Raw genomic sequence first — 26,607 nt, forward strand, 5'->3', positions numbered from 1 at the left:
GCAGACAACTAAATCTCATTCTGTCAGTGAGATTCTTGTTGGTTGAGTGTGTGCTGGTACAGATGTAAACCTGCAATTTCTTTTCGAAGATAATTAAATATGGTGATTAAGGAAACCGTCAAATCCAGAACCGTCTCATTCCTTGCCAGTTGGGTATCATCTGTTCCCTGTGTTGCTTGCTAATTTGGAGAGACTGCAGAATCCTCTTAATTTGGGGAGGGATATTTGTAATTTAAATCACAAAGAAAGAAACTGTCAATATATATTGATTTTCCCAAGTTCCACTGTTTAACTGCGAGCTTTTTCCAGTAAGCCTTGATATACAAGCGAACTTATGCAAATGAATGCATCTGTCTTCATTTCTCCTTGCCATTAGATCATTATGCAAGCATTAAACACCAGAAAAGACATAAAATGAGTGATTAGTCTAGTGGAGAGCGCAGGTTAGCAGAAAGCCAACGCCAGAAACACGTTCTTCCCTCTCCAAACTGCTTCTTTACTCCTTTCTTCGGAAACGCCCATAAATGATTTAGTCAGTCCTTTAGGGACTAGAGATGCTTATTGGCAGTTAACATTCTTGTGATTCGGCACATTTTCTTGCAACAATATTCTATCTTTACTCCTGAGTTTTGCCTAATTTAGATTCTGCCATAGGTCTGTTCTTCTCCATTAATCCTGATTGATAAGTACAGACAGATTAGACAGAAGATAAAATTGTGAAATAGATGTTGCATTTGGAACAGCAAGTTTTCATTTTACATTGTTGCCAGGACCATCTCCTCTGTGGCCGCCTTCCCCACAACCAACACTGTGGCATGGTGCTCTATGACTCATTTGCCTCTGTGACTGGGCTTTAAGCATCTCTGACTTTTTCCGTCTTTGAGTTTCATCGTCTGACTCATAGTAAGCACTCAATAAATGCTTGAATCAATGAATACACAAATTACTCAGTTAACTGGTACATTAATATTTTCTTTCTTTCGTGTTTTTAAACTAGCTCTTGGGGAAAGATTTGAAATATTTTTAAACAAGAGGGTAATTGACTATTACCAGTTTAAAAAGTAGCCCAGATGGATTTGTATTTTAACAGAGATCAAATCAAACTAATTGAATTTAGCCTTTCTAGCTTTTCAGGATTCAGCCAGGGACCTGGGAAGGACCTGGTTCCTTCTGGAGGAAACTGCATTGTCCACATCCCATAAGGCTGCACTTATGTCCTGGTATCCCATTCTATTCAGGAAGCACACTCCTGAAAACCAGAGTACAAATGAAATTCGTACTAATTGAAACTTATTTCTCACTTGTCTGTTACTACTATTTTATAGTTGCTTCTTTGTGCATTTCTGATTGACCTTTAAGACAGGCCCTTAAAAACCCATGCTCCCAGCTCCTTAAGTAAAGCTCTATAATCAAGTGCTTAAACATACAGGGTCAATCTACATATTTAAAGAAAATGCAAATAATTTGTTGGGTAAAATTGTTGTATACATTATGTCTCTGTAATATGGAAAGTCATCATCCATTATGTAATTTTCATTCCTCTAGTTATTAACCTTATTTTTAAAATAATTTATGCCTAGCCTTCTGCCAAGGAGGACTGATAGGGGTTGTTTGTTAAACTGACCTCTTCAACCATCAGTTGGGCCTATGTATGTCTTTATGGGATATATAGAGGGTTGTTCTGTTCTGTGTTAAGAGAGCTTAGGTAAAATGCACACTGTGGTGGACTTTTGTTACAAATGCTCCTGGTAAATCATGTAACGGGCCCTGTGCTTTTATGGACTTGACAAGAATTTTGCTTCTTGAATGTCTATCTTTATTTGGTCTCTCATTCAAAATGTAGTAAATGAAGCTGACATCACTCACACTCACTGACTCTTCCTTGGCTTCTGTTTTAAAGAGCAGTAACAACTCATGTATACAGTGTCATGAAACTGCCATGAAAAAGGAAGTATGCAGGGCTGCTTAGGTCACAGGATCCGGCAATCTTGAAAGTCCTGCCTAGACTGATTATTACATCGAAATCAGTGGCCTGTCCCTCTTGCCTCTTTTCCCCAAGTGTTCTGTTCTCCTCACGAGATCAGATGAGAGATTATTTCTTTCCCTAACATGATTTGATTTTTTTATCAACTAATGGGATAGTAGACCAGCAGCCACAATTTAAAAACCTTTATGATAAGCATTCATAAATTTTGAAATTATAATTAACTCTGTCATGTGTAATAAAGGGCAGAAGTGTGTAAGTAATCTTTTCGGTTTTTTGACTTTGAAAAAGAAAGTCTGTTCTTCAATTTTAATATGAGTGTCTCTGATGTCCTAGACTTTGAAAAAGGAAGTCTGTTCTTGAATTTTAATGAGTGTCTCTGATGTCCTAGAAGTTCATAACCCCTGAAATTCATAACCTGATTCAAGAGGAGTTGGAAAACTGTCCAGTTTCCCCATCCCTACCCAGAAAGTGTATGCAGTGAGGGGGATAACATAACAGAGAATTGTAAAACAATGTTTATCATAGTTAGCCTCTGGATAGGTAAATACTGACGCATTTTTATTTCTGAAAGCAAGGATAGTCTTAAAGTTTTCTTTCTGTAGTGCCTAAAATCAAAAGATGTGGGTTCCCTCTTGGTGCGTAGACATTATCCCCACAAGATCAGTGAGATTTTAAAATTTTGAAAGTAGAGAATGGGGAGTTAACAGAAGTTCCCTGGGGATTCTGAGGACCAACCCTGCTTTAACATACTGTGACACATTTTGTAAGAAATGACGTAAGTCATAACATGAAGCTATTGTACTTTGTTTTCTGAAAGACAAAAAAAAAAAGTCAATAATATTTTTCTTGAACCTGTAGAAAGCTCTTCTCTTGTGTCACTTGGCTTCCTCAGCAAAAATGAATCGGGAACTTGGAGTCTGCACTATATGCTTTTGTATCATTGTTTAAAATTCCGTTCTAGCCCCTTGTCTTACGACTCTCAATTGTTCCCTTTGGAATTACAAGGAGAGACACCAGAGAAAGTCACTTCAGAATGACAGAAAACAAAGGGCGAATATTATCCTTGTACATAAGCCATGTCAGACTATTGTGAATCTAGAGCGAACTACCCCACTGGTACCCATTTTAATAACCTGTAATGGAATATCTGCTCCACTTTACCTGTATGCTCATCTTTATGAGTTACTCTGCAAGTTGCAATGGAAAAGAGACCGCAGATCTTTTCCCACAAAAGAAAAAGTGCAAAGAGTTTATGGGGAGGAGTCACTTCACCACCCACAAAAACAACCCCTTGCGCTTCTACTGTCATTTACTAAACCAGATGCTTTTCTTTTAACAGAGGAATTCAAGGGCTCCACCGTGGTTGAACTGATGAAGAAGGAAGGCACTACCCTTGGGCTGACGGTTTCCGGTGGAATTGACAAGGACGGCAAGCCAAGAGTATCTAATCTGCGGCAGGGAGGAATTGCTGCTAGGTAACTGCATTGTGTGGAAACGTAGAAAAAGGAATGCGTGATGTAATTAATTCAAACGTTAAAGCTCCATCAGAAAAGGTCACTAGTAAACAAACGACTCTGCTATCTGCGGGGCAGAAGCATAGGGGGGCACGTTTCAGAAGCATGGCTTTTCTGGCCTGTGCCAGAATCACCAGGGAGCTCTCATGTCTTCTCAGGAGCAGCCAGGCTCTCCTGAGATTTTAATTTTAAAGTGTCTGTATGGATCTAGTCCTCAGATTGCCACCGAACAGCAGACAGGCTGCAGTGGGAGTGAGATGGTCCGATCATCTAATGGGGAACAGATGACGCATATGCTGTGGATAAGGGGAAGCTGCCACAGAGGGATAGGACAAGCCTAGAAAATGAGGGAGGCCCAACTCCAGGTTCCTAAGTACCAATTTTGCTTCTCCTGCATATTCTCAACTTTTCTACTTGTGAGATTTTCCTTTCGTTAAGACAAAGAGGTGGTTTCCGAAAGGACAGAAGGCTTGGGTGAGGAGGTCTCATTTTGTCCTTGTTCTGATGAACTGCAGAGTGCACTGCGTCTTGCTGACAGCAGAATGTCTTGGGTGCTGGCCAGCGGTAGGTGTGCTTGGCAGACAAATTCTAAATCTACCTCAGAAAGAGGGGGTGGAATGCCCAGGTTTCATTCAAAGTGAGGTTAATGTCCCTTAAATCCTGGACACCAATATTTGTGTCCACATAAGCACAAATTAAGTTTTAGAGTTCTTAACTTATAAAGTGTCACCTGAAATAGTGATTACTTTCCATGATCAACCTGTTGGTACAGTTTATAAGCTCAATCCAGTTGATTGCTCCATGATCTGGGGAATTGTTTGTAAAACAGGCTGAGGTCAACACAAGCACCTTAGTCTCCTTCCTTCGGGTTTTTTTTCTTTTTTTTTTTTGCATTTTTATTTTTTTTGTGATTGAAGGACAGTTGATTTACAATGTTGTGTTAACGTCTGCTGTACCACAGATTCAGTGATACATATATACATTCTTTCTTATGTTCTTTTCCTGTATGATTTTTAAGAGATTTGTTTCCACATCATAGCCTCCTTTAACTTTTAACAGTCGTGGCCAATCCATGATGCTAGGACTTCCTCTGTCTCCAGGGCTTCTGCATATGCAGCCCCTAGAGCAAGTGTGATTGGCAGGGGAGAGGGTAAGAATGTGGTTTTCACATGTATTGATGCTATAATTAAATGTAGCGCTGTGCCAGTTATGTTGAGTATTATCGATCACCAAATATTTATTATTTAAGCCACTACCATTTAACAGGTAGTAAACCAAAATAAGTAAAGATAAGAGCCCTGCCCTAGGAGGGTTTATAATCTATTGGGGGAAATAAGGTATAAAAAACATGAAAAGTTTGGGAGCAATAATCGCATTGCATAATAGGAAAAAGCAACAACTTAAGGGTTGTCACAGAGCATTAGGCAATTAAGTTGCCGAATAAGTGTCAGTCAGTAAACCTGAGGTAAGAGTGACAACACATACTGCTGGCTAGAACGGATGACGGAGGCTTCGAAGGAAGAACGATTAGAGCTGGGTTTATGTAAAACAAATGAACTTGGTATTTTTCTCTGGGGAGAAAATATTATTGAATTAAGTCCTATCATAGTTCTTGCTGCCTGCTCTTGGTTTAAAAGTAGAGTTTGACTAAAAGCCTCAGAGTAGCCAAGGTTCTATTACGATGGTGAAGAGAGGAGAATGTTACTGAAAGCCAGTACTTTTGTTGCACTTTCTTCTTCACCAATACTTTTTTTTATTAGTCCCGCTATAAGCAATAAACAGCAAAATAAGCTCACCCTCTGGTTGGCCCTGGACACACTCCCAGTGAAGATACCAAAAGTGGGGAAATGTCCAAAAGGCAGGCAGCAAAAATGAGAGGGAATGAGAAGAAAAGGAAAATTCTAGTGGGTCCAGGATCTGGATAGTCTGCCCCAAGAGCACCACCTCTTTATGGGCAGAGCAACTAAAGATAACTTTCTCTTTATTTTGTTTTACGGTGCTCCTTAAAAGTAAAAGAGGTAGAGGGTTAGGAAGAAATTGAAGACAGCAGCAGACCCAGTACAGGACTTGCGAAGTGTGCAGTCAGCGTGAGAAGAGGGATCCACTGAGTCCCTCTCATCCACCCTCCGCTGCTCACCCGCTCTTAGGAACCAGCCACATCCTAGGAGCCGGGACTCCAGCTGCGTCGGCATCCTGGGCTTGCATGCTTATCCATGATGGGGAAGAGGGAAGTGTGGTCAGACTGGCCTGCGGAAAGGAGGGGTCCACTGAGGCGACATTCTCTGTTCTGCAGAAGTGATCAGCTGGATGTGGGTGACTATATCAAAGCAGTGAATGGCATCAACCTGGCCAAATTCCGCCACGATGAGATCATCAGCTTGCTGAAGAATGTCGGGGAAAGAGTGGTTCTTGAAGTTGAGTATGAGCTGCCGCCAGTCTGTAAGTCATCACAAGCCAGGGGCAGAACAGCTGCACCACGTTTTGGCCTAAAACTATTGTTTCCTATCTTTTTCTCTTTTGCCATCATTGTCTTATTACAGGAATGGTAGAGTATAGTTTCTTCATATTTAAAACTTATTTGAATTGCTATAGCCTACTCAGGAAGAATGTAAAAGAGCATAAATAATGATGAAATTATCTAGGACTCATATTTCATTAAGGCCATCTGTGAACCCCATAATTGTACTTTAGCTGTTTTAATGAACTGTCCACATATTTATAAATTCTGTGCATTAGGTTCCATCCAGGCTTTGTACTTAGTGACTAAGTTTAGGAAAAGCATGTTTAACGTGATTTCTATTGATTCTTGTATAGTTATGTTCATTTCTGAAGCATGAAAATAGAATCAGAATACATTGTTAAGTAATAATAATAGACATAATAAAAGCGCAGCCAGCATATTTTGAGAGCTTACTAAATGTCCAGCATTGTAAGGAGCCCCTTTTATTGGTTCACTTAAATCCTCACCACGAAGAAAGCATAGCAGAGCTGAACTTTGATGTCAAATAGCCAGTTAAGGGCTTCCCTGGTGGCGCAGTGGTTGAGAGTCCGCCTGCCGATGCAGGGGACCCGGGTTCGTGCCCCGGTCCGGGAGGATCCCACGTGCCGCGGAGCGGCTGGGCCCGTGAGGCGTGGCCGCTGAGCCTGTGCGTCCGGAGCCTGTGCTCCGCAACGGGAGAGGCCACGACAGTGAGAGGCCCACGTACCGCAAAAAAAAATAATAATAATAACCAGTTAAATCCCAGCTCCAACTTTACTAGCTACGTGCCTTTGAGAAAGTTACTTAAGCTTCTTGTGTTTCAGTTTGCACATCTGAAAACTGGGGATGATATTAGGAATCTATGGTATTACTCACAGATCTGTTATGAGGATTAAATGAGTTAGGTTTTGTATAGCATTTAGGACAGTGCCCGACACTATAAAAGTTTTTGTTAAATAATAAATATATAAATCAATCAAAACTGTAAGATAGGCATTATTTTCATTATTATTCTCATTTTACAGAGACTTAAGTTAGATATCTTTCCCAAATTAGTAGGCATCAAAGTCAGCTCTTTGCTTTTCTGTACTACTGAGAACTCAGACTGATTATTACTAACCGATAATAATTTATTTGTTTAGCAATGACTTATTGGCATTACTATGTTCCAGTCCCCACAAAGTACATCGGTGGAATTTATATTCTAGCAGGCGAAGACAGGTATTAAACTAAAACCACAGTAAATAAGTTAATTAAAATTGACCCTTAAACAACAAGGCGGTTAGGGGTGCCAGCCCTCTGCGCAGTTGAAAATCAATGCATAACTTATAGTTGGCCCTCCATATATGTGGTTCCTCCGAAACCAAGGTTCTTCCATATCTGCAGATTCAACTAACCAGGTATAGGGCAGTACTGTGGTGTTTACTATGGAAAAAAATCCACATATACATGGACCCATGCAGGTCAAACACATGTTGTTCAAGGATCAGCTGTGTGTCGTACGAATGTTATGGGTCATGAATGCTGTGGGAAAAAGAAAATAAGGAGCGGGGTTGGGAGTGCCGGGCTGGGGATGGGATTGCAATTTTAAATAGAGTGGTTAGGGACAGCTTCATTGAGAAAGTGACATTACTCAGCGACTTGAAGGAGGTGAGGAAGTTAGCTGTATGGATTCTGGGGGAAAAGAGTTCCAGAAAGAAGGAAAAGCCGGTGCTAAGATCAAAAGCAGGAACACATCTGGCATTGTTCTAGAAACATTAAGAAGGGCGGTGTGCTGGAGCAGAGCAAGCATGCAGAGAAGTGGGGGGAGGTGGTCTGAAGTGTAAAGGATAGGAGCGTCTGTGTAGGCCATTGGAGGGGCCTTAAGTTCTGCTCTGAATGATGCAGGAAGGCATTGTATGATTTGGGGCAGAGGAGTGACATGATCTGATGTATGTTTTCAAAGGCTCCTCTAGCTGCTGTGTGGAGAATAGACTGCAGGGACGAGGGTAGAAGTTTGGAGGACTATTGCAGTGATTCAGATACAAGATGGTGGTGGAGATGGTGACGAGCCCTCATATCCCTCGTCTAGTTTGAAGATAGAGCCAACAGGATTTCCTGATGCATTTCATGTGGGTTGTGCAGAAAGAGAGGAGTGAAGGCCCACAGCGGGTTTTGAGTCTGAGTAACTGGAAGGATGGAGTTGCCGTTAACGGGGGTGGGTAAGAATGCAGGCAGAGCTGACTTGCGAGGAGAAGATCAGTAGTTTGTTGTTTGAGATGCTACAGTTAAGGGGCCTATTTGCCACGCTGAGAGAAAATGTTAAGACGAGAGCTGGAGATACGGTTTGGCGTTTGGGAGAAAGATCTGGACTAGAAATGTAACTTTAAGAGTAATGGGACTATAGATGGTGTTTGAAGCTTTGGGACCAGATGACAGCACTCAGAGAGTGAGTGTACATACCAGTCATAAGTTCTTATTCTTAACCTAAAATCTAACACTGAAAATCTAATGGTGATTTTACAACAAAATCCATTGGAATCTGCGTTCTGAAACCTTGCTACGATGTTTTTCATTTTCATTAAGAGCAGGCAGTAAAACAGAGTGTTGAGAGCTTGGGCTGTGTCACTAGTTAAATGTCAGTTTTGTCCCTTTCTAGCTTTGTGACTTTGGGCATTTTATTTAAGTTCTCTGAGCCGTAGGTTTCTCAGCTATAAAACAACTATAATGGACGTAGAATTTTTGTAAGAATTCAAGGCTATAATCCTGTAAAGTATTTAGATCATAAGCACATACTCACTAAGCGATAGTGCATCTTAGCCACTATTACCATTATCATGATTACTACTACTACTGCTACTACACTGAAAGTACTGTGTTTTCTTGAACTGAAAGTCAGTTTGCTTTGAAATCACTGTCTTAAACCACTGCTAAGGAGTTAAGAGGAGTCAAATATCTAGAGCTAATGCTCTTTGATTAAGCATTTGTATTCTAGTGGGTAGATGAATATCCATAAAACACAACCTCTTCCTAAGAGGAACTCTTAGTGTAGCTCTCAGGGTGAGGCCAGTAGTGGAGATATGCTGAGTATTATCCAGCAAACCCAGATAATCCAGAGCTGGGCATTTCGGGGTAGATTTGAAGGAGTTTATGTAGGTCCAGTAGGAAGACGAACATTCCAGGCACAGGATACGGCAAGGAGGTGAGAAGATAGTCCAGTACGGAGGTTGAACTGCAAACGGTTTGGAGTTGCTGGAACACAAAGGGAAAGAGCGGGCCTAGAGAGGGATGAGGCCAGTGAGGTAAACAGAAACCAAGAGAAGGAGGGCCTTATAAGCCATGTGGGTAGAGTGTGGATGGTGTCGAGTGGGCAATAAGGAGCCTTTAAAGGTTTTAAGGCCAAGGAACAGCATCATCAGATCAGGGTTTTTAGACTTATTTTAAGAGGTCAAATGGAGAACAGATCAGAGGCTATAAGCCCCAAGGCTGTTATAATTTCCCAAAAGAGAGGTAATATCCTGAATAACTATAGCATTAATAGGGTTAAAGAGGAGAGGGTGGGCATCAGAAATATTCAGGGGTTGGTGATTATACCAGCTTTTCCTCCCTCACACAGTAAAGCTGATGGAAAAAGAGAAAATATTTTTAAACACAAAAGTGTGAATTCTGTGGTAGAAATCAGATAGAAGAGGTCTATTCGCCAAGGATTATCTCTGTCTCCTTCTATTATGTTAGATAAATTGATAAGATCTGTGAGTTCAGGGAGGTTGAAGGGATTAATAAGCCTCCCTTTCACTGAGCTTAGACAGCCAGAACAGGAGTGAGCCAGCAGCAGTGAGGGCCCGGGAGGAGAGCTGCCTGATGAAAGGTAGGCCACCCGAGGCGAGACTGCAACTCTCACAGCAGTCTGAGGCTCAGCCAATCCCAGAATCCAGAAAGAATTGGAGGAAGGTGTGTGTGTGTGTGTGTGTGTGAGAGAGAGAGAGAGAGAGAGGGTGAGAGAGAAAGAGAGAGAGAATGGTACAGAGACAGAGATCTGATAGAAGAAAAATGGAACTTTGACCTTGGGCAAGCCACTTACCTGTTCTGAGATTCAGTTTCTTAGTGAAAATGAAATAGTCGATCTTCATGAGCTCTGAAGTTCTTTCTGACTTTATAAAATTATGTGGTGTTTTGAGACCGTATTTAGAGAGAATGTTACCAGGCTGTATCTTGAGTATTAGTGTGTTCAAAGTTGGTCTAGAGGAGTGCCTTCAAATTTTCGGGTCGCATAACCCCTAAAGAATTTTGAAATATTACATAATTCTCATCCAGTTTTTAACACCTAAAATTCTTTATGATAAACTTCAGTAGTTGGATAGGATATAATTTTTAGCATGATGTTTATTTTATACATCTTTGTATACCATTTCCATTCAAACCTTGGAGCTACAGGTTTACCTCGTTTGTTTTATGGAAAACATCTGCCACAGAGTCTTATTGTCAAAGGCGGTCCTCACCGTTAAACCATCAGCTAAATCAGACTAGCTTTTTATTGGAAGGAATGCTTCCTTAATTCAAATAAGTGTGTTAAAGCATGTCCCTGTGACAGCCTTATTACTTCTCATTTCTAATTCTAAGAAAGATAGACAGATGATAGATGATGATGGTGATGATGATGATGATGATGATATGGTGGGGAGGTGTGGCGTGGTGGACGTCCCAGGTCTCCTCCCCATGGTTCATTCTGGAATGTAGTATGAAGAAGCATCAGCTACCCAGGGGAAGCTCTTCCTGTGACAGTGGCAGAGGGAAAACAAGACAAGCCCAACCACAGGAGCACATTTCCAGACTCTGCTCACGTGTCTTAACACCCCATTGGCTAAAGCAAGTCAGCTGTGCAAACCCAATGTAATGAGGTGGGAAAGTGCAGAACTCCTATTCTCCTATGGGAAATAGTATATATTGATAATTTAGAAAAACCAAATCCACCATAATAAAATAGAGAATGTCACTTCATGTTATAGAAGTATATGCATATGCACATATAGAAACAAGGGACAACAGTACAACTAAAATACTAGGGAGGAGTATTTTTGCATTATAAGATTGGTTTCTCTAGCCTTCTTATGTGCCCAGTTTGATTTTTTGGGTAAGCCCCTTATTTGGATCTGTATGTCCACATACACACATGTGAAGTAATGAGTAAAATTCATGTGGCCAAACAGGATGTCTGGTGCTGAATATGAAAACCTAGTCGCCAAGAGCCATTCATGCAAATATAAATTATAAAGACCAAATCTATTTCATTAAATATATTAAAATGTAGTCAACATTCCCATTTATCTTTGTAAATGATGAACAGCAAGAGTGTGGATAATCTAAAGCTGTAGATAATCCCCGAAGTCTTTATATTGACTTTAGATTTGTTTGTAAGATTTTATGGTCAGCAAGATTTAGTTCAAGCAAAATTGAAATTACAGTGCTTTGCATCCCCAGAACAGACACTCAGCCAACAAGGACAGGTGGCCCAGAATTAGAATTTGGCTGTATATAATTGAAAGTTGATTTAATGATTAAATGAAATAAAATTTGTAAACCACTTTGCAGAGTTCCTTGCATACAGTAGATGCTCATTAATTATTTCTCTCCATATCTTTTCCTTAATAGAACAGAAAGATCATGTTCTTAACCAGTTTCTTCAAGTGGCTTGTTGGGTCATGGAAATAAGAAAACATTTGGGTTGAACTCAGTTTTTTACATTTAATTAATACCGTACCTCAACACTTCCAGCTATTTGTATGCACTGTTCCTAGCTGATTAGAATAAACTGAAATTCCCCTGATAGCAAGAATATGACATTTAATTAAATCAGCAGCGTACCAAAACATTTTGTTCAGCTGTAGGTTTATGTTGTTTTTTTAGCAGATCCAAGTTCTTATTGTACTTTATGTCTCAGCTGGCTGTGTGCAGTTTTGTGAATTTAACTGTGTACTTTTCATAATCATGTCCATTCCTTTGAGGATTCAGAATTTCTGATAATTAAAAAATAATTATAATTAATGCTTAATTAAAATTACTTCCTATTTCTGTCAATGGCAAGAAACGTTCTTTTCAAAGATACCTTTAAATTCTGTCTATATGTTTCTTGTTGACAGCTTGATGTAATAAGCCCTTCAGGATCTAGAAACGATGTAAAAAATGAGTCATTGATAATGAACACAGCCTTAGACAATTGAACATCACTGTACAAATTCAAGAAAAGGAGCTAAGACCATCAAATTCTATAGATTGCCAACCCTTGTCTCCATGAATAAAAATATCCTTGTATCCATAATGATAAAATATTTTTTTAAATCTAGCAAGAGTATAATCACAATTACTCACTAGTTTCTTGAAAAAACAGTCTTAAAGGGTAGTTTAGTTACTATTCATATAACTTCATATAACTTATCCCCTCGTGTATAATGTAATTAGAGATAGCAACTTGGCAATGGAATTTCATTTTGTGAAATTAGAGCAATAACCATGCAAACACAACCTAAGCATGATACTATCAAGTAAAATTAAGTAGATCTTTATTTTATTAGTCAGTAATAATATTTTGAATGTACTTCGAATTTCTTTTTCTCTCCAAGTTTCATTCAGGTTGCTGTTGTCTTTGTTTAATTGCTATGCATCATGTCAGAAAATCAGTTTGCATCAGCTTAACCTGTTAATGGTAATCTGAGAGTAATACTTTTCCTTCTTGTGCTAGCTGCAAAAATAAATATAAAGACAATAATTATTTCATATGTTTTATAAAAATCATATTATTTTTGCATTATACAAAGGGAAAACAATTCTATTTGTCATATGAAGATTGTCTCTCTTGTTATATAGAATTTTAACAATGTGAATATTATGCTCTGTCTAAAAACTGGCTACACGGGAGGAAAGGAAGTATCTCTGATTTTGATTCCACCTGGACCTATATAAGTCATTTATGCACATGACTATTTTATGGTATTTGTATGTCATTCCAATTACTTTTTGTAACATTTTCTTTAAAAACAGACTTTTTTGCTGTTTTATTACTCAACGAGAATTATTTGCGACAGGGGATCTGTAGTATTTTATGCCTATCAAAAAATCCAGAGATGTTATTATGATGTAAGACTTACATTTCCTCTCTCTTTCCTGCATTCAGCCGTTCAAGGATCGAGTGTTATTTTCCGAACGGTGGAGGTCACGTTACATAAAGAAGGCAATACCTTTGGTTTTGTAATACGAGGTAGGTGGCGGTTAGAAAATAGAACTAACAGATATTCTTGGAGAATTTGTCAGTGAAATACTGGGAGTGAACTAGAAAGTCATCCTAAAAAAAACTGATGTTTTCAGTGCCTAAAGTCACATTATAATATTTGCACCCATTTTTCTTTAAAGAAATAAAGCAGTAATTGGGAATCAAAGTGGAATCCAAATGATGTAGCTAATTTATTCCAGTTTGTTAATACAGAACAAGAAGCCATTATTTGTAAACCTTGTGAACTCACAGTCATCCTACTGATTTGCCACTTGTCAACATGTCTTTTGTCTTCCCTTTTATACTTTTCTATATCGCTGAGTCAAAAATGTTGATGAATGTGGATGATTTGATTTAATGCACTAGGATTAAGTAACTTTGTTTAAATTGTTTTCTCCTAAAATACATCTTGTTACTGCAGCTTCCCCCTGATGTGCATCAGCTCAGTTCACCTTATTTTGGAATGATATGAATAATAAAAATGTCAGGTGACTCTAACTTGTCTACAAAACCATTAATTCTGAGCTGTAATTCTGGCTTTTATTATTTTAGTTTTCTTATTAGTAATTTCATCCCTTAAAGATTACACATACAAGGGACTTCCCTGGTGGCGCAGTGGTTAAGAATCCACCTGCCAATGCAGGGGACATGGATTCGAGCCCTGGTCCAGGAAGATCCCACATGCCGCAGAGCAGCTAAGCCCGCGAGCCACAACTACTGAGCCTGTGTGCCACAACTACTGAAGCCCGCGCACTCTAGAGCCCCATGCTCTGTGACAAGAGAAGCCACCCCAATGAGAAGCCCGTGCACTGCAACGAAGAGTAGCCCCCACTCGCCACAACTAGAGAAAGCCCACGCATAGCAACGAAGACCCAACACTGCCAAAAATAAATAAATAAATTTATTAAAAAAAGACTACACATACATTAATAACTCATAATTCCTGACAATTGGTTCAATAGGTTCAATAGGGAGCTAGGTAAGCATCAGGAATTTTTAACATTTCTTGATTTTTTAATTTGTTTTTACCTATTACATTTTCTACTTCACCAGAGTCAAAATTCTATCAAAATTATTAAGACATTAATTAAAATTAACTAAGCCTCTTAATAAATGTACATGCATCAAGGAATAAAACAGATGTGTTCACTTATACAGACTTGCCTTAATGACTGAGCTTTGGGCATTAGGTTCAATTCTGTGTGAATCATTAAGAAAATCAGTCAATCAAATATTCATTAAGGACATGTCAACATGTCAGCATCAGGCAGAGTACTATGGAGTCATGAGACAGGACCCCTATCTACAGGAGATTACAGTCCAGTGAATTTAAGATGTAAGTTGATAAAGTGCCCAAATGAATATTAGAGAAAACAGGCAACTAGGAACCCATGGAATGGTTTAGACCAGTAGTTATTACACTTTTCTAACCAAGTCCTACATTTAGGTGGAGCGACAGACCCCAAGATCATTTACCTTAACCATTTTCAAATTTCTGTGCAAAAAAACTAGATGAATATAATGAAATGTCAGTGTACAAGTAATTTTAGCTTGGAAGGTGGTATATACGAATCTGGTGTTGAAATATAAATATGAAAGAGAGGCACGCTTGACTCGCATTCCTACAAGCCTGATTATTGAAATGCTTCAGTAAAAAATACTGCTGGTGCAGATATTCATCACTAGCTGCTGTATGGTTAATCAATAAAAAATCAAATTGCTAATGAAAGAGCTAAACCAACAGTAATTTATCACTTAAGAACTAAAAAGAATAGAAGCAATTGCAATCTACAACCACCTCAAGACAACTGATGATATGATGCTAACAAATGTCCTTCCCACAATTGGCAGGAATTTCAAATATCCATGTGTGCATGCGTAGTAAGAATATTTTAATATGAGCCTAGACTCCTACCTAGTACATGGTAGGCACTTAATAAATGGAAGAATGAATGAATGAGGCCTAGGTTTGTGTGGACATCAGACTTCTTGGTATTATACTGGTTTTAAAACCTTAGTAATAATAAGCCAATTTTAGTTTATGAGTACCAAATTTTTGTAGGTTTTAATAACTCCCTTAGTATGTCAGTTGAACATAAAAATGTGTCAAATTTTACATAATTTTTTTTTTTTTTTTTTGCGGTACGCGGGCCTCTCACTGTTGCGGCCTTTCCCGTTATGGAGCACAGGCTCCGGATGCGCAGGCTCAGCGGCCATGGCTCACGGGCCCAGCCGCTCCGCGGCATGTGGGATCTTCCCGGACCGGGGCACGAACCCGTGTCCCCTGCATTGGCAGGCGGACTCTCAACCACTGCGCCACCAGGGAAGCCCCTTATGTAATTTTTAATGAGAATAAATAAAGAACTTATATTTCCAAATCAATTTGAGGCCCATCTGGAGGGTCTTCTTGCTCAAAAGGTGGCCATTGCCCATCCCTTAAGAGTTATTGGTTAATCGCAAACAGAGTTGCAGAATGAGAAAGTACTGTGGATAAATGCTATCATGGCAAGTAAAACATTATGGCATAGATGGGATTTGAGCTTAACTTATATCAATGGGGAATACCAGGACATTCAGGGAAGAGGGAGGGGAAGATATTGCAGATGAAGCATATTCATTTAGTGCTGGAGAATTTCTTCTTACCCAATTAGGATGGATCTTTTAAAAAAAAACAGGCTTTTAGCTGATGAATGGAATTACGTTTCTAATGCTATATGTCACAGATCCAAACACCTTCACTGCCCAAACGATAGAAACTTGTACCCATAAAATGAAAAATGATGTTCTGGCCTATATCATGGAGAGTTAAATTTCTGTTAATTCCTTTGCCATCAAGCCAGAAGATGGTTTAGGTTAACAGGAAAAAATCAATGAACTTATTTATAAAACAGAAAGAGAGTCACGGGTGTAGAAAACAAACTTATGGTTACTGGGGGGGGAGGGAGGGAGGGATAAATTGAGAGATTGGGTATACACACTACTATATATAAAATGGATAACTAATAAGGACCTACTGTAGAGCACAGGGAACTCTAATTAATACTCTGTAATGACCTATTTGGAAAGAGTATCTAAAAAGGAGTGGAGATACTTTGCTGTAGAGCAGAAACTAACACAACATTGTAAATCACCTGTACTCCAATAAAAAAATATTTTAAATAGATGAAAAAAATTATGATAAATTTTTTTTAAAGAAAGGAAAAATCACTCTGCCACTAATTTGCTTTTCACTTTGGATGAGGAAATTTCTCTAATCATTCTCAACTATAAAATTGTAGGTATGTGTACTCATTTAACATATGGACCCCAATATTCAGATTTGGTCTGCATGGTGTCCCTGGCATTGATATTTTTCTAATAGCATGCCAGGTGGGTCATGTTAATGGGCAACCAGGATTGAAAATACCACTGGTCTCTGAGTGGTCTTTATTATGCTTTACAGCTCCAAACATCTAGAACGTAAGTGAAGCACAAACTAAACTTGGCTCATTATTTCAAATAATGACAAAATGTCACATACCAATAAATTTAGAGTTATCTGTCTCACACTTTAACATGTATTCACTGTTACATACTTGTATTTGGACCTCCAAATCAATATAGTGGAAAGGGTTCTTGCTGTCTTCAGCCTCTTTCCTCTTCTAAATCAATACCCCTCAGGGGAAAGTACACCTATCTTTTTATGATCACCTTGCAAAAAAGAAGTTACATAATGGTATTTATATAAATATGGTTAAACATGTGCTGTAACTTATCGTCATGATTTTCATTAAAAAAATTTTTTTCTGAAAAAATTCTGAATTTTCTTTTTTAATTAAGGAAGAATTTTAAAAGAATCCATCAAATTGATTGAAAGAAAATACTGAAATAGAGATTTTACCAACCAGACTGAATAAATCTCTTGTAATAGCAATGAACATAAAGGAAGCATTTGCTTTCATCAAGAACAGTGAATGCCTTTTAAATTTTCTCTTAGGTTCTTTAAGCTGACCTCTTTACCAGTGCCAAATTTGGGAAATGGCACTCTGTTCTACCAGACAAACATTAAATGTTACATGATGGTGAGAGGGTAGACAGCAGAAGCAAGAAGAACTGCAATCCTGCAGCCTGTGGAATGAAAACCACATTCACAGAAAGATAGACAAAATGAAAAGGCAGAGGGCTATGTACCAGATGAAGGAACAAGATAAAACCCCAGAAAAACAATGAAATGAAGTAGAGATAGGCAACCTACCAGAAAAAGAATTCAGAACTATGATAGTGAGGAGATCCAGGACCTCGGAGAAGGAATGCAGACAGAGATCAAGAAAATTCAAGAAATGTTTAACAAAAACCTAGAAGAATTAAAGAACAAACAAACAGATGAATAATACAATAACTGAAATGAAAAGTACACTAGAAGGAATCAATAGCAGAATAACTGATGCAGAAGAATGGATAAGTGACCTGGAAGACAGAATGGTGGAATTCACTGCCATGCAACAGAATAAAGCCTGCACACAGCAACAAAGACCCAATGCAGCCAAAAATGAATTAATTACTTAATTAAATGAACAAATTTTTTTAAAAAAGTCTTCCAACAAACAAAAGTCCACTACCAGATGCCTTCACAGGTGAATTCTATCAAACATTTAGAAAAGAGCTAACACCCATCCTTTGCAAACTCTTCCAAAAAATTGCAGAGGAAGAAACACTCCCAAACTCATTCTACAATGCCACCATTACCCAGATTCCAAAACCATATAAAGATACTACAAAAAAAAGAAAATTACAGACCAATATCACTGATGAATATAGATGCAAAAATCCTTAACAAAATACCAGCAAACAGAATCCAACAACGCATTAAAAGGATCATACACCATGATCAAGTGGGATGCAAGGATTCTTCAATATACACAAATCAATCAATGTGAAATATCATATTAACAAATTGAAGAATAAAAACCACATGATCATCTCAATAGATGCAGGAAGAGCTTTTGACAAAATTCAACACCCATTTATTATAAAAAGTCTCCAGAAAATGGGCACAGAGGGAACCTACCTCAACATAATAAAGACCATATACGACAAACCCACAGCAAACATCATTCTTGATGAAAAACTGAAACCATTACCACTAAGATCAGAAACAAGACAAGGATGTCCACTCTCGCCACTATTATTCAACATAGTTTTGGAAGTCCTAGCCATGGCACTCAGAGAAGAAAAGGAAATAAAAGGAATACAGATTTGGAAAAGAAGAAGTAAAACTGTCACTGTTTTCAGATGACATGATACTATACATAGATAATCCTAAAGATGACACCAGAAAGCTACTAGAGCTAATCAATGAATTTGGTAAAGTTGCAGGACACAAAGTTAACGCACAGAAATCTCTTGCATTCCTATATACTAACAATGAAACATCAGAAAGAGAAATTAAGGAAACAATCGCATTCACCATTGCAACAAAAAGAATAAAATACCTAGGAATAAATCTACCTATGGAGGCAAAAGACCTGTACTCCAAAAACTCTAAGATGCTGATGAAAGAAATCAAAGATGACACAAACAGATGAGGAGATATACCATGTTCTTAGACTGGAAGAATCAACATTGTGAAAATAACTATAGTACCCAAAGCAATCTACAGATTCAATGCAATCTCTATCAAATTACCAATGGCATGTTTTATAGAACTAGAACAAAAAATCTTAAAATTTGTATGGAGACACAGAAGACCCCAAATAGCCAAAGCAATCTTGAGGGGAAAAAAATGGAGCTGGAGGAATCAGATGCCCTGACTTCAGACTATACTACAAAGCTACAGTAATCACGACAATATGGTACTGGGACAAAAACAGAAATATAGATCAATGGAACAGCATACAAAGTCTAGAGATAAACCCACACATCTATGGTGAACTAATCTAGGAGGCAAGGAGACAAAGGAGGCAAGGATATACAATGGAGAAAAGACAGTCTCTTCAATAAGTGGTGCTGGGAAAACTGGACAGCTACATGTAAAAGAATGAAATTAGAACACTCCCTAACACCATACACAAATATAAAATCAAAATGAATTAAAGACCTAAATGTAAGACTGAACATTATAAAACTCTTAGAGGAAAACATAGGAAGAACCTCCTATTGACATAAATCACAGCAAGATATTGTTTGACCCACCTCCTAGAATAATGGAAATAAAACCAAAAATAAACAAATGGGACCTAATGAAACTTAAAAGCTTTTGCACAGCAAAGGAAACCATAAATAAGATGAAAAGACACCCCTCACAATGGGAGAAAATATTTGCAAATGAATCAACGGAGAAAGGATTAATCTCCAAAATATATAAACAGCTCATGCAGCTCAATATTAAAAAAAAACAACCCAATCAAAAAATGGGCAGAAGACCTAAATAGACATTTCTCCAAAGAAGACATGCAGATGGCCAAGAGGCACATGAAAAGCTGCTCAACATCACCAATTATTAGAGAAATGCAAATCAAAACTACAATGAGGTATCACCTCACACTAGTTAGAATGGGCCTCATCAGAAAATCTACAAACAATAAATGCTGGAGAGGGTGTGGAGAAAAGGGAACCCTCTTGCACTGTTGGTGGGAATGTAAATTGATACAGCCACTATGGAGAACAGTATGGAGGTTCCTTAAAAAACTAAAGATAGAACTACCATATGACCCAGCAATCCCACTACTGGGCATATACCCAGAGAAAACAATAATTCAAAAAGACACATGCACCCCAATGTTCATTGCAGCACTATTTACAATAGCCAGGTCATGGAAGCAACCTAAATGCCCATCAACAGATGAATAGATAAAGGTGATGTGGTACATATATACAATGGAATATTACTTAGCCATAAAAAGGAACGAAATTGGGTCATTTGTAGGGACGTGGATGGACCTAGAGACTGTCATACTGAGTGAAGTAAGTCAGAAAGAGAAAAATATTGTATATTAATGCATATATGTGGAATCTAGAGAAATGGTACAGATGAACTGGTTTGCAAGGCAGAAATAGAGACGCAGATGTAGAGAACGAACGTATGGACACCAAAGGGGAAAAGCGGGGGGGTGGATGGTGGGGTGAATTGGGAGATTGGGATTGACATATACACACTAATATGTATAAAATAGATAACTAGGGCTTCCCTGGTGGCGCAGTGTTTGAGAGTCCACCTGCTGATGCGGGGGACACGTGTTCGTGCCCCGGTCCAGGAAGATCCCACGTGCCACGGAGTGGCTAGGCCCATGAGCCATGGCCGCTGAGCCTGTGCGTCCGGAGCCTGTGCTCTGCAATGGGAGAGGCCACCACAGTGAGAGGCCTGCGTACCGCAAAAAAAAAAAAAAAAAAAAAAAAAAAGATAACTAATAAGAACATGCTCTATAAAATATAAAATTAAAAAAACAACCGGGGCTTCCCTGGTGGCGCAGTGGTTGGGAGTCTGCCTGCCGATGCAGGGGACGCGGGTTCGGGCCCTGGTCTGGGAGGATCCCACATGTCGTGGAGCGGCTGGGCCCGTGGGCCACAGCTGCTGAGCCTGCGCTCCACAACAGGAGAGGCCGCGATAGTGAGAGGCCGGCGCACCGTGATGAAGAGTGGCCGCCGCTTGCCGCAACTAGAGAAAGCCCTTGCACAGAAACGAAGACCCAACACAGCAAAAATAAATAAATTAATTAATTTAAAAAAAAAACAACCAAAATATGTCGTATGATGGTAACATTCATATTTATCAAATACTGGCAAACTAGAGACCATCCAGATGGGCAGCCAGGATGGTGATGTATGAGGAAATCAGGTCACGCAAACGATAGTTAAGAAAGTGGAAGTGGATAGAGGCTGGTTCAAGATGGTTGGTAGGAAGATCCTGAACTCAGTTCCTCCCACAGACACAACAAACATACAGCTACACATAAGACAGTTTACTCTGAAAAGAACCCCAGAAACAGCTGAATTCCTACTCCCCAAGAAATTATGAAAGGGCCACATCGAGACTGGGACAATCTTTGAAGACTGAGAGTTGGCTGTTTTGCATAATACATCAAAACAAACACAGAGAGTCAAGCAAAATGAGGAAACAGAAGAAAATGTTCCAAATAAAGGAACAAGATAAAACTTCAGGGAAAAAAAAAAAAAACCTAATGAAATGGAGATAAGTAATTTACCTGATAAAGCGTTCAAAGTAATGGTCATAAAGATGCTCACCCAGCTCAGGAGAAGAATGAAGAACACAGTGAGGACTTCAACAAAGAGAAAGAACACATAAGAAAGAACCAAACAGAAGTCATAAAACTGAAGAATACAATAACTGAACTGAAAAATACACTAGCGGGATTCAGTAGCAAACTAGTTGACACAGAAGAACAGATCAGTGACCTGGAAGACAAGGTAGTAGAAATCATCCAAACAGAGTGGCAAAAAGAAAAAAGAATTTTTAAAAATGAGAATAACTTAAGGGACTGTGAGACAACATGTAGCATACTAGCATTCACTTTATAACGGTCCCAGAAAGAGAAGAGAGAGAGAGAAAGGGGCAGAAAAGTTATTTGAAGAAATAATGGCTGAAAACATTTCTAACCTGTGGAAGGAAATAGACATCCAGGTTTGGGAAGCACAGAGAATCCCAAACGAGATGAGCCCAAAGAGATCCATACCAAGACACATTATAATTAAACTGTCAAAAGTTAAAGATAAAGAGAGATTCAAAGCAGAAAGAGAAAGACAACTCGTTATATACAAGGGAACTCCCGTAAGACTATCAACTGATTTTTCAGCAGAAAATTTGCAGGCCAGAGGGAGTGACGTGCTATATTCAAGGTGCTAAAAGGAAAAAACTTCCAAGAATACTCTACCTGGCAAGGTTAACTTTCAGAATTGAAGGAGAGATAAAGATTTTTCCAGACAAGGAAAAGCAAAAGTAGTTCATTACCACTAAACTGGCCTTACAAGAAATGTCCCTTTAGGGACAGCTTTAAGCTGAGAAGAAATGGCCCTAAATATAAATGAGAAAATATATGAAAGAAAAAATCTCACTGGTAAAGTCAAATATATGGTAAAGGTAGTGGATCAACCACTTATAAAGTTAGTATGAAGGTTAAAAGACAGAAGTAGTAAAATTAGCTGTAACTACAAAAATTTGTTAAGCGATACAAAATAAAAAGATGTAAAATGTAACATCAAAACACATCAGGAACTTCCCTGGTGGCACAGTAGTTAAGAATCCACCTGCCAATGCAGGGGACACGGGTTCGAGCCCTAGTCTGGGAAGATCCCACATGCCGTGGAGCAACTAAGCCCATGCACCACAACTACTGAGCCTGCGCTCCAGGGCCTGCAAGCCACAACTACTGAGCCCACATGCCACAACTACTGAAGCCCGCACGCCTAGAGCTCATGCTCCACAACAAGAGAAGCCACTGCAATGAGAAGACCGCGCACCACAACCAAGAGTCGCCCCAGCTCACCTCAACTAGAAAAAGCCCGCACACAGCAATGAAGACCCAACACAGCTAAAAATTAATTAATTAATTTTTTTAAAAAGCCCACATCAAATGTGGGGGATACTACAATGTTCATTGCAGCTCTGTTTACAATAGCCAGGGCATGGAAGCAACCTAAGTGTCCATTGACAGATGAATGGATAAAGAAGGTGTGGCACGTATACACAATGGAATACTACTCAGCCATAAAAAGAAACGAAATTGAGTTATTTGTAGTGAGGTGGATAGACCTAGAGTCTGTCATACAGAGTGAAGTAAGTCAGAAAGAGAAAAACAAACACCGTATGCTAACACATATATATGGAATCTAAAAAACAAAAAACGGTCATGAAGAACCTCAGGGCAAGATGGGAGTAAAGACGCAGACCTACTAGAGAATGGACTTGAGGGTACGGGGAGGGGGAAGGGTAAGCTGGGACAAAGTGAGAGAGTGGTAGTGTATATATGGACAGATGTACACTACCAAATGTAAAAAAGATAGCTAGTAGGAAGCAGCCGCATAGCCCAGGGAGATCAGCTTAGTGCTTTGTGACCACCTAGAGGGGTGGGATAGGGAGGGTGGGAGGGAGACGCAAGAGGGAAGAGATACAGGGATATATATATACGTATAACTGATTCACACTGTTATAAAGCAGAAACTAACACACCACTGTAAAGCAATTATACTCCAATAAAAATGTTAAAAAAAAATGTGGGCACTAAAAATGTAGTGCTTTTAGAATGCACTAATATTTTGAACACCCCGTTTTTAATGGAGGCCACTTCAGCCACTCGAATTTTTCTTTTTTTTAATATTTGGATTTTTTTTTCCTTTAGTTTTTGCTTCATGTCACGTTGTAGACTCACCAGTATAACAGCCCAGGTTGATTGACACCAAATATACCCACCTACACTTTGTTTATAGCCAGCAGCTGTTCTAATTGGGCTAGTATTTATAATTATTTGATGCTCTTATCACAGTAGTTGTTAAACATTTTATATCTCACCCCGATTACAGCCATATATTTATTGAGAGGAGGAGAAATGTTGACTTCAACAATGTATTCTGTATAAAATGAATAAGGTTTTTAAGTCTGTTATGTGCCAGAAGGAAACATTATAAGTATTCCTCCATATACAACAATAACATTTGTTTCAGTTTCTCAGCTGGCATTTTGTAAGTGAATTTTTTAATGGCAGCAATGAGAGCATTTTTTGAGCCGTATTCCTTTTCTTTGCTAGGGGGAGCACATGATGATAGAAATAAATCTCGTCCGGTTGTAATAACATGTGTTCGTCCTGGAGGGCCTGCTGACAGGTAAACTTCATCTTTCTGTGTCACTATCCAAATAGATTAAATAAAGCTGGGGACTTTGGCATAGAAGTTGATGAATTAGAAATTTCATAGTAACAGATAGGTCTTAAGTAAATATGTTGGAACGTGAAAACAAAAGAGTTCAGGCTGCAGAATCAGAAGAAAGTTTGACTCCAGATTCAATGCTTGCTACCCTGTGTCTTTGGCAAATGACTTAACAGTTCTAAGCTCAGTTCCCTCCAACTGTAAAATGTAGGTGATAATGCATACCTTTCAAGGTTTTTTGTTTTATCAAAGATTAGAGATTTATGGTGCCTTGCAGGAGGCCTTTCATCCTGGAAGGAAATCCAAAAAAGAGGGGATATATGTGTATGTATAGCTGATTCACTTTGCTGTACAGTAGAAACTAACACAACATTGTAAAGCAACTCTACTCCAATAAAAATTAATTATTAAAAAAAAAAAAGGCAGCTGGCCCTTTAACAGCAGGTCCTTGAAATGCATCCTCTCCAATTGGTAATATCCTAACCTGAAAAGACAGGTGGTGGTGTTCTCTGACTCTTACTATTGCCAACTGTCCTTATCATGATTATCACCCTTTGATGATGATTATGTGTGTCAGAATAGAAGTGACTTTTAGTAAAAGGGAAGGAATATTGTCAGTGTTAGTGTTTAGAGCATTCTCTTCCTGGCTAATTTGAATATCTGATAGAAGCTCCTTCAGCTTTCCTACAATAAACCTTGGGGGTCCCAAGTAAACTCACAACTTAGATGTCTCAAGAGATGCTTATCTTTGTACTAATTTCCCACAGCGAAAAGTCTGCTCCATAATGGTAGGGAACACAATGCCTGCCACTAGATATAGTTGAAGGAGAGGAGGAAAACGCACTGATTACCCCTGACTCTGCACTATGTTTCAGCCTAGGATGGATTTTTAAAAACCTTTCTTAAGCACTCGAAATAGTAATAATAATAATAAATACTGCTTGATGAGTGACCACCATGGGCCAGGAACTGTGCTCAGTACTTGGCAGACATTATCTTATTTTATCTTCACAACCACCCACTAAATCAGGTATTTTTATCCAGATTTACAGGTGACAAAACTGACGCCCAGTATCGTTAAATGACTTGCCAGCTAGGATAGAAATTCAGATTTATTTTCCTTCAAAGCTCATACCGTTAGCTCAGTTTGTTTTTTAAGTCAATGTTTAATATAAAATGAGAAAATATGGAGACACTGGGTTCTCCTCTGCACTAAAGTGTATTTGCCTTTGCAGAGGATAATACAAAGTCAAAATTTTCAAGGAAATTTTGCCATTTTTTTTTCCTTCTCCTGCCTTTTCTTGTGAATGATTCTTCCTGAAGCAAAAGAGAATATTTCTATTTCTTAATAACATTCTAGAGTTTGAGTTGACAGAAATGTCAGGAGCAGGCTACTAGTTTGTGAGCAACGTATTACCAAATTAATGGAGGACGAAAGGAAATCTAAGAATTTAAGATAAAAATTTAGAGTCAAAATACATAGAGAGTTGCTGGGTGAAAGATATTTAAGACAGCATTTTTATTCTTTCCAAATCCTAAACTTGTAATCCCCGCATCTGATTTTCTTATCTTCATTGACCCTCCCTGAGGCAGGAGGGTTATAATCTGGTAGCCTCTCTGGCTACATTTTAGTGGTGTCATGACTGTCCTGAGGCATCTTCTCCCAGTGCCTTGAGTGTCTATGGCCACAGAAGGGAGAATAGTATTTGCCTGCCTTTTCCATTGAATGTGAGACTGAATCAATTTAATGATCGTCAAATGGCCTTATAAATCAGTAGGAAAATTTACAGACTAGGGAAATTTTTCACCAGCATTCCCTATCCAGCTTGGGTTCACTGGTGATAAATTGAATGAAACCAGCAGACTTTTCTGCTCACCTGGCTTTGGGAAAATAGGTGAGTGCTATTTCTTGGGCTCTAATAAATCAATTTTAGACATTTTGGCAAAACCCTAGAAAAGAGAAAATGTGCCTTTATTACTTTTACACCCCAAGAGTTCATCGTGGGTGACCTGGTTATTTGCTAATGTGTAGTTATTTTCTTATTACTGATTTTCATATTGCAGCAACTTTCTGGTCAGGGTTACCTCTTTACTCTCTTAATGTCACACTTGATGCTTAAAAGGAAATGCAAATGGGATAGATGGTAGAATGTGTGTGAAAGAGCCTCTTTGGCTGAGTGACTATTAATGCTAAGCCCCATGATGCTAAATTAATGACTATTTCTTTATTCTCCCTTCAGAGAGGGCACAATCAAACCTGGTGATAGGTTGCTCAGTGTGGATGGAATTCGGCTTCTTGGAACCACGCACGCTGAGGCCATGAGTATTCTCAAACAGTGTGGACAAGAAGCGACGCTGCTGATCGAATATGATGTCTCGGTCATGGGTATGTCGGATCCTGAGGTTGGGATCTCTAACTAAGCTCTACATCATGTCACTGTCCATCCCTGATAAACCACTTTGGATTAAGAAGGAACTGTTATGTCCACCTGTAGCAGACAGAATTTCATCAATACCATATTATTCTGTT

General features: G+C 38.9%; 1 protein-coding gene across 8 annotated transcripts in view; it reads left to right on the forward strand.

Annotated features, from left to right (window-relative positions):
- Window positions 1-26,607, forward strand: part of GRIP1 (glutamate receptor interacting protein 1) — a 697,619-nt gene that overhangs the window by 521,987 nt on the left and 149,025 nt on the right. For all 8 annotated transcript variants that reach the window (XM_060306088.1, XM_060306085.1, XM_030866357.2 and 5 more), the window contains 5 exons: window positions 3,327-3,462; window positions 5,795-5,940; window positions 13,128-13,211; window positions 23,960-24,035; window positions 26,318-26,463. In XM_060306088.1, the coding sequence (XP_060162071.1) occupies window positions 3,327-3,462; window positions 5,795-5,940; window positions 13,128-13,211; window positions 23,960-24,035; window positions 26,318-26,463 (588 nt within the window). The remainder of the gene's footprint in view (window positions 1-3,326; window positions 3,463-5,794; window positions 5,941-13,127; window positions 13,212-23,959; window positions 24,036-26,317; window positions 26,464-26,607) is intronic.

The sequence above is a fragment of the Globicephala melas genome, chromosome 10 (genome assembly GCF_963455315.2).
Source record: "Globicephala melas chromosome 10, mGloMel1.2, whole genome shotgun sequence".
Taxonomy (NCBI): domain Eukaryota; kingdom Metazoa; phylum Chordata; class Mammalia; order Artiodactyla; family Delphinidae; genus Globicephala; species Globicephala melas.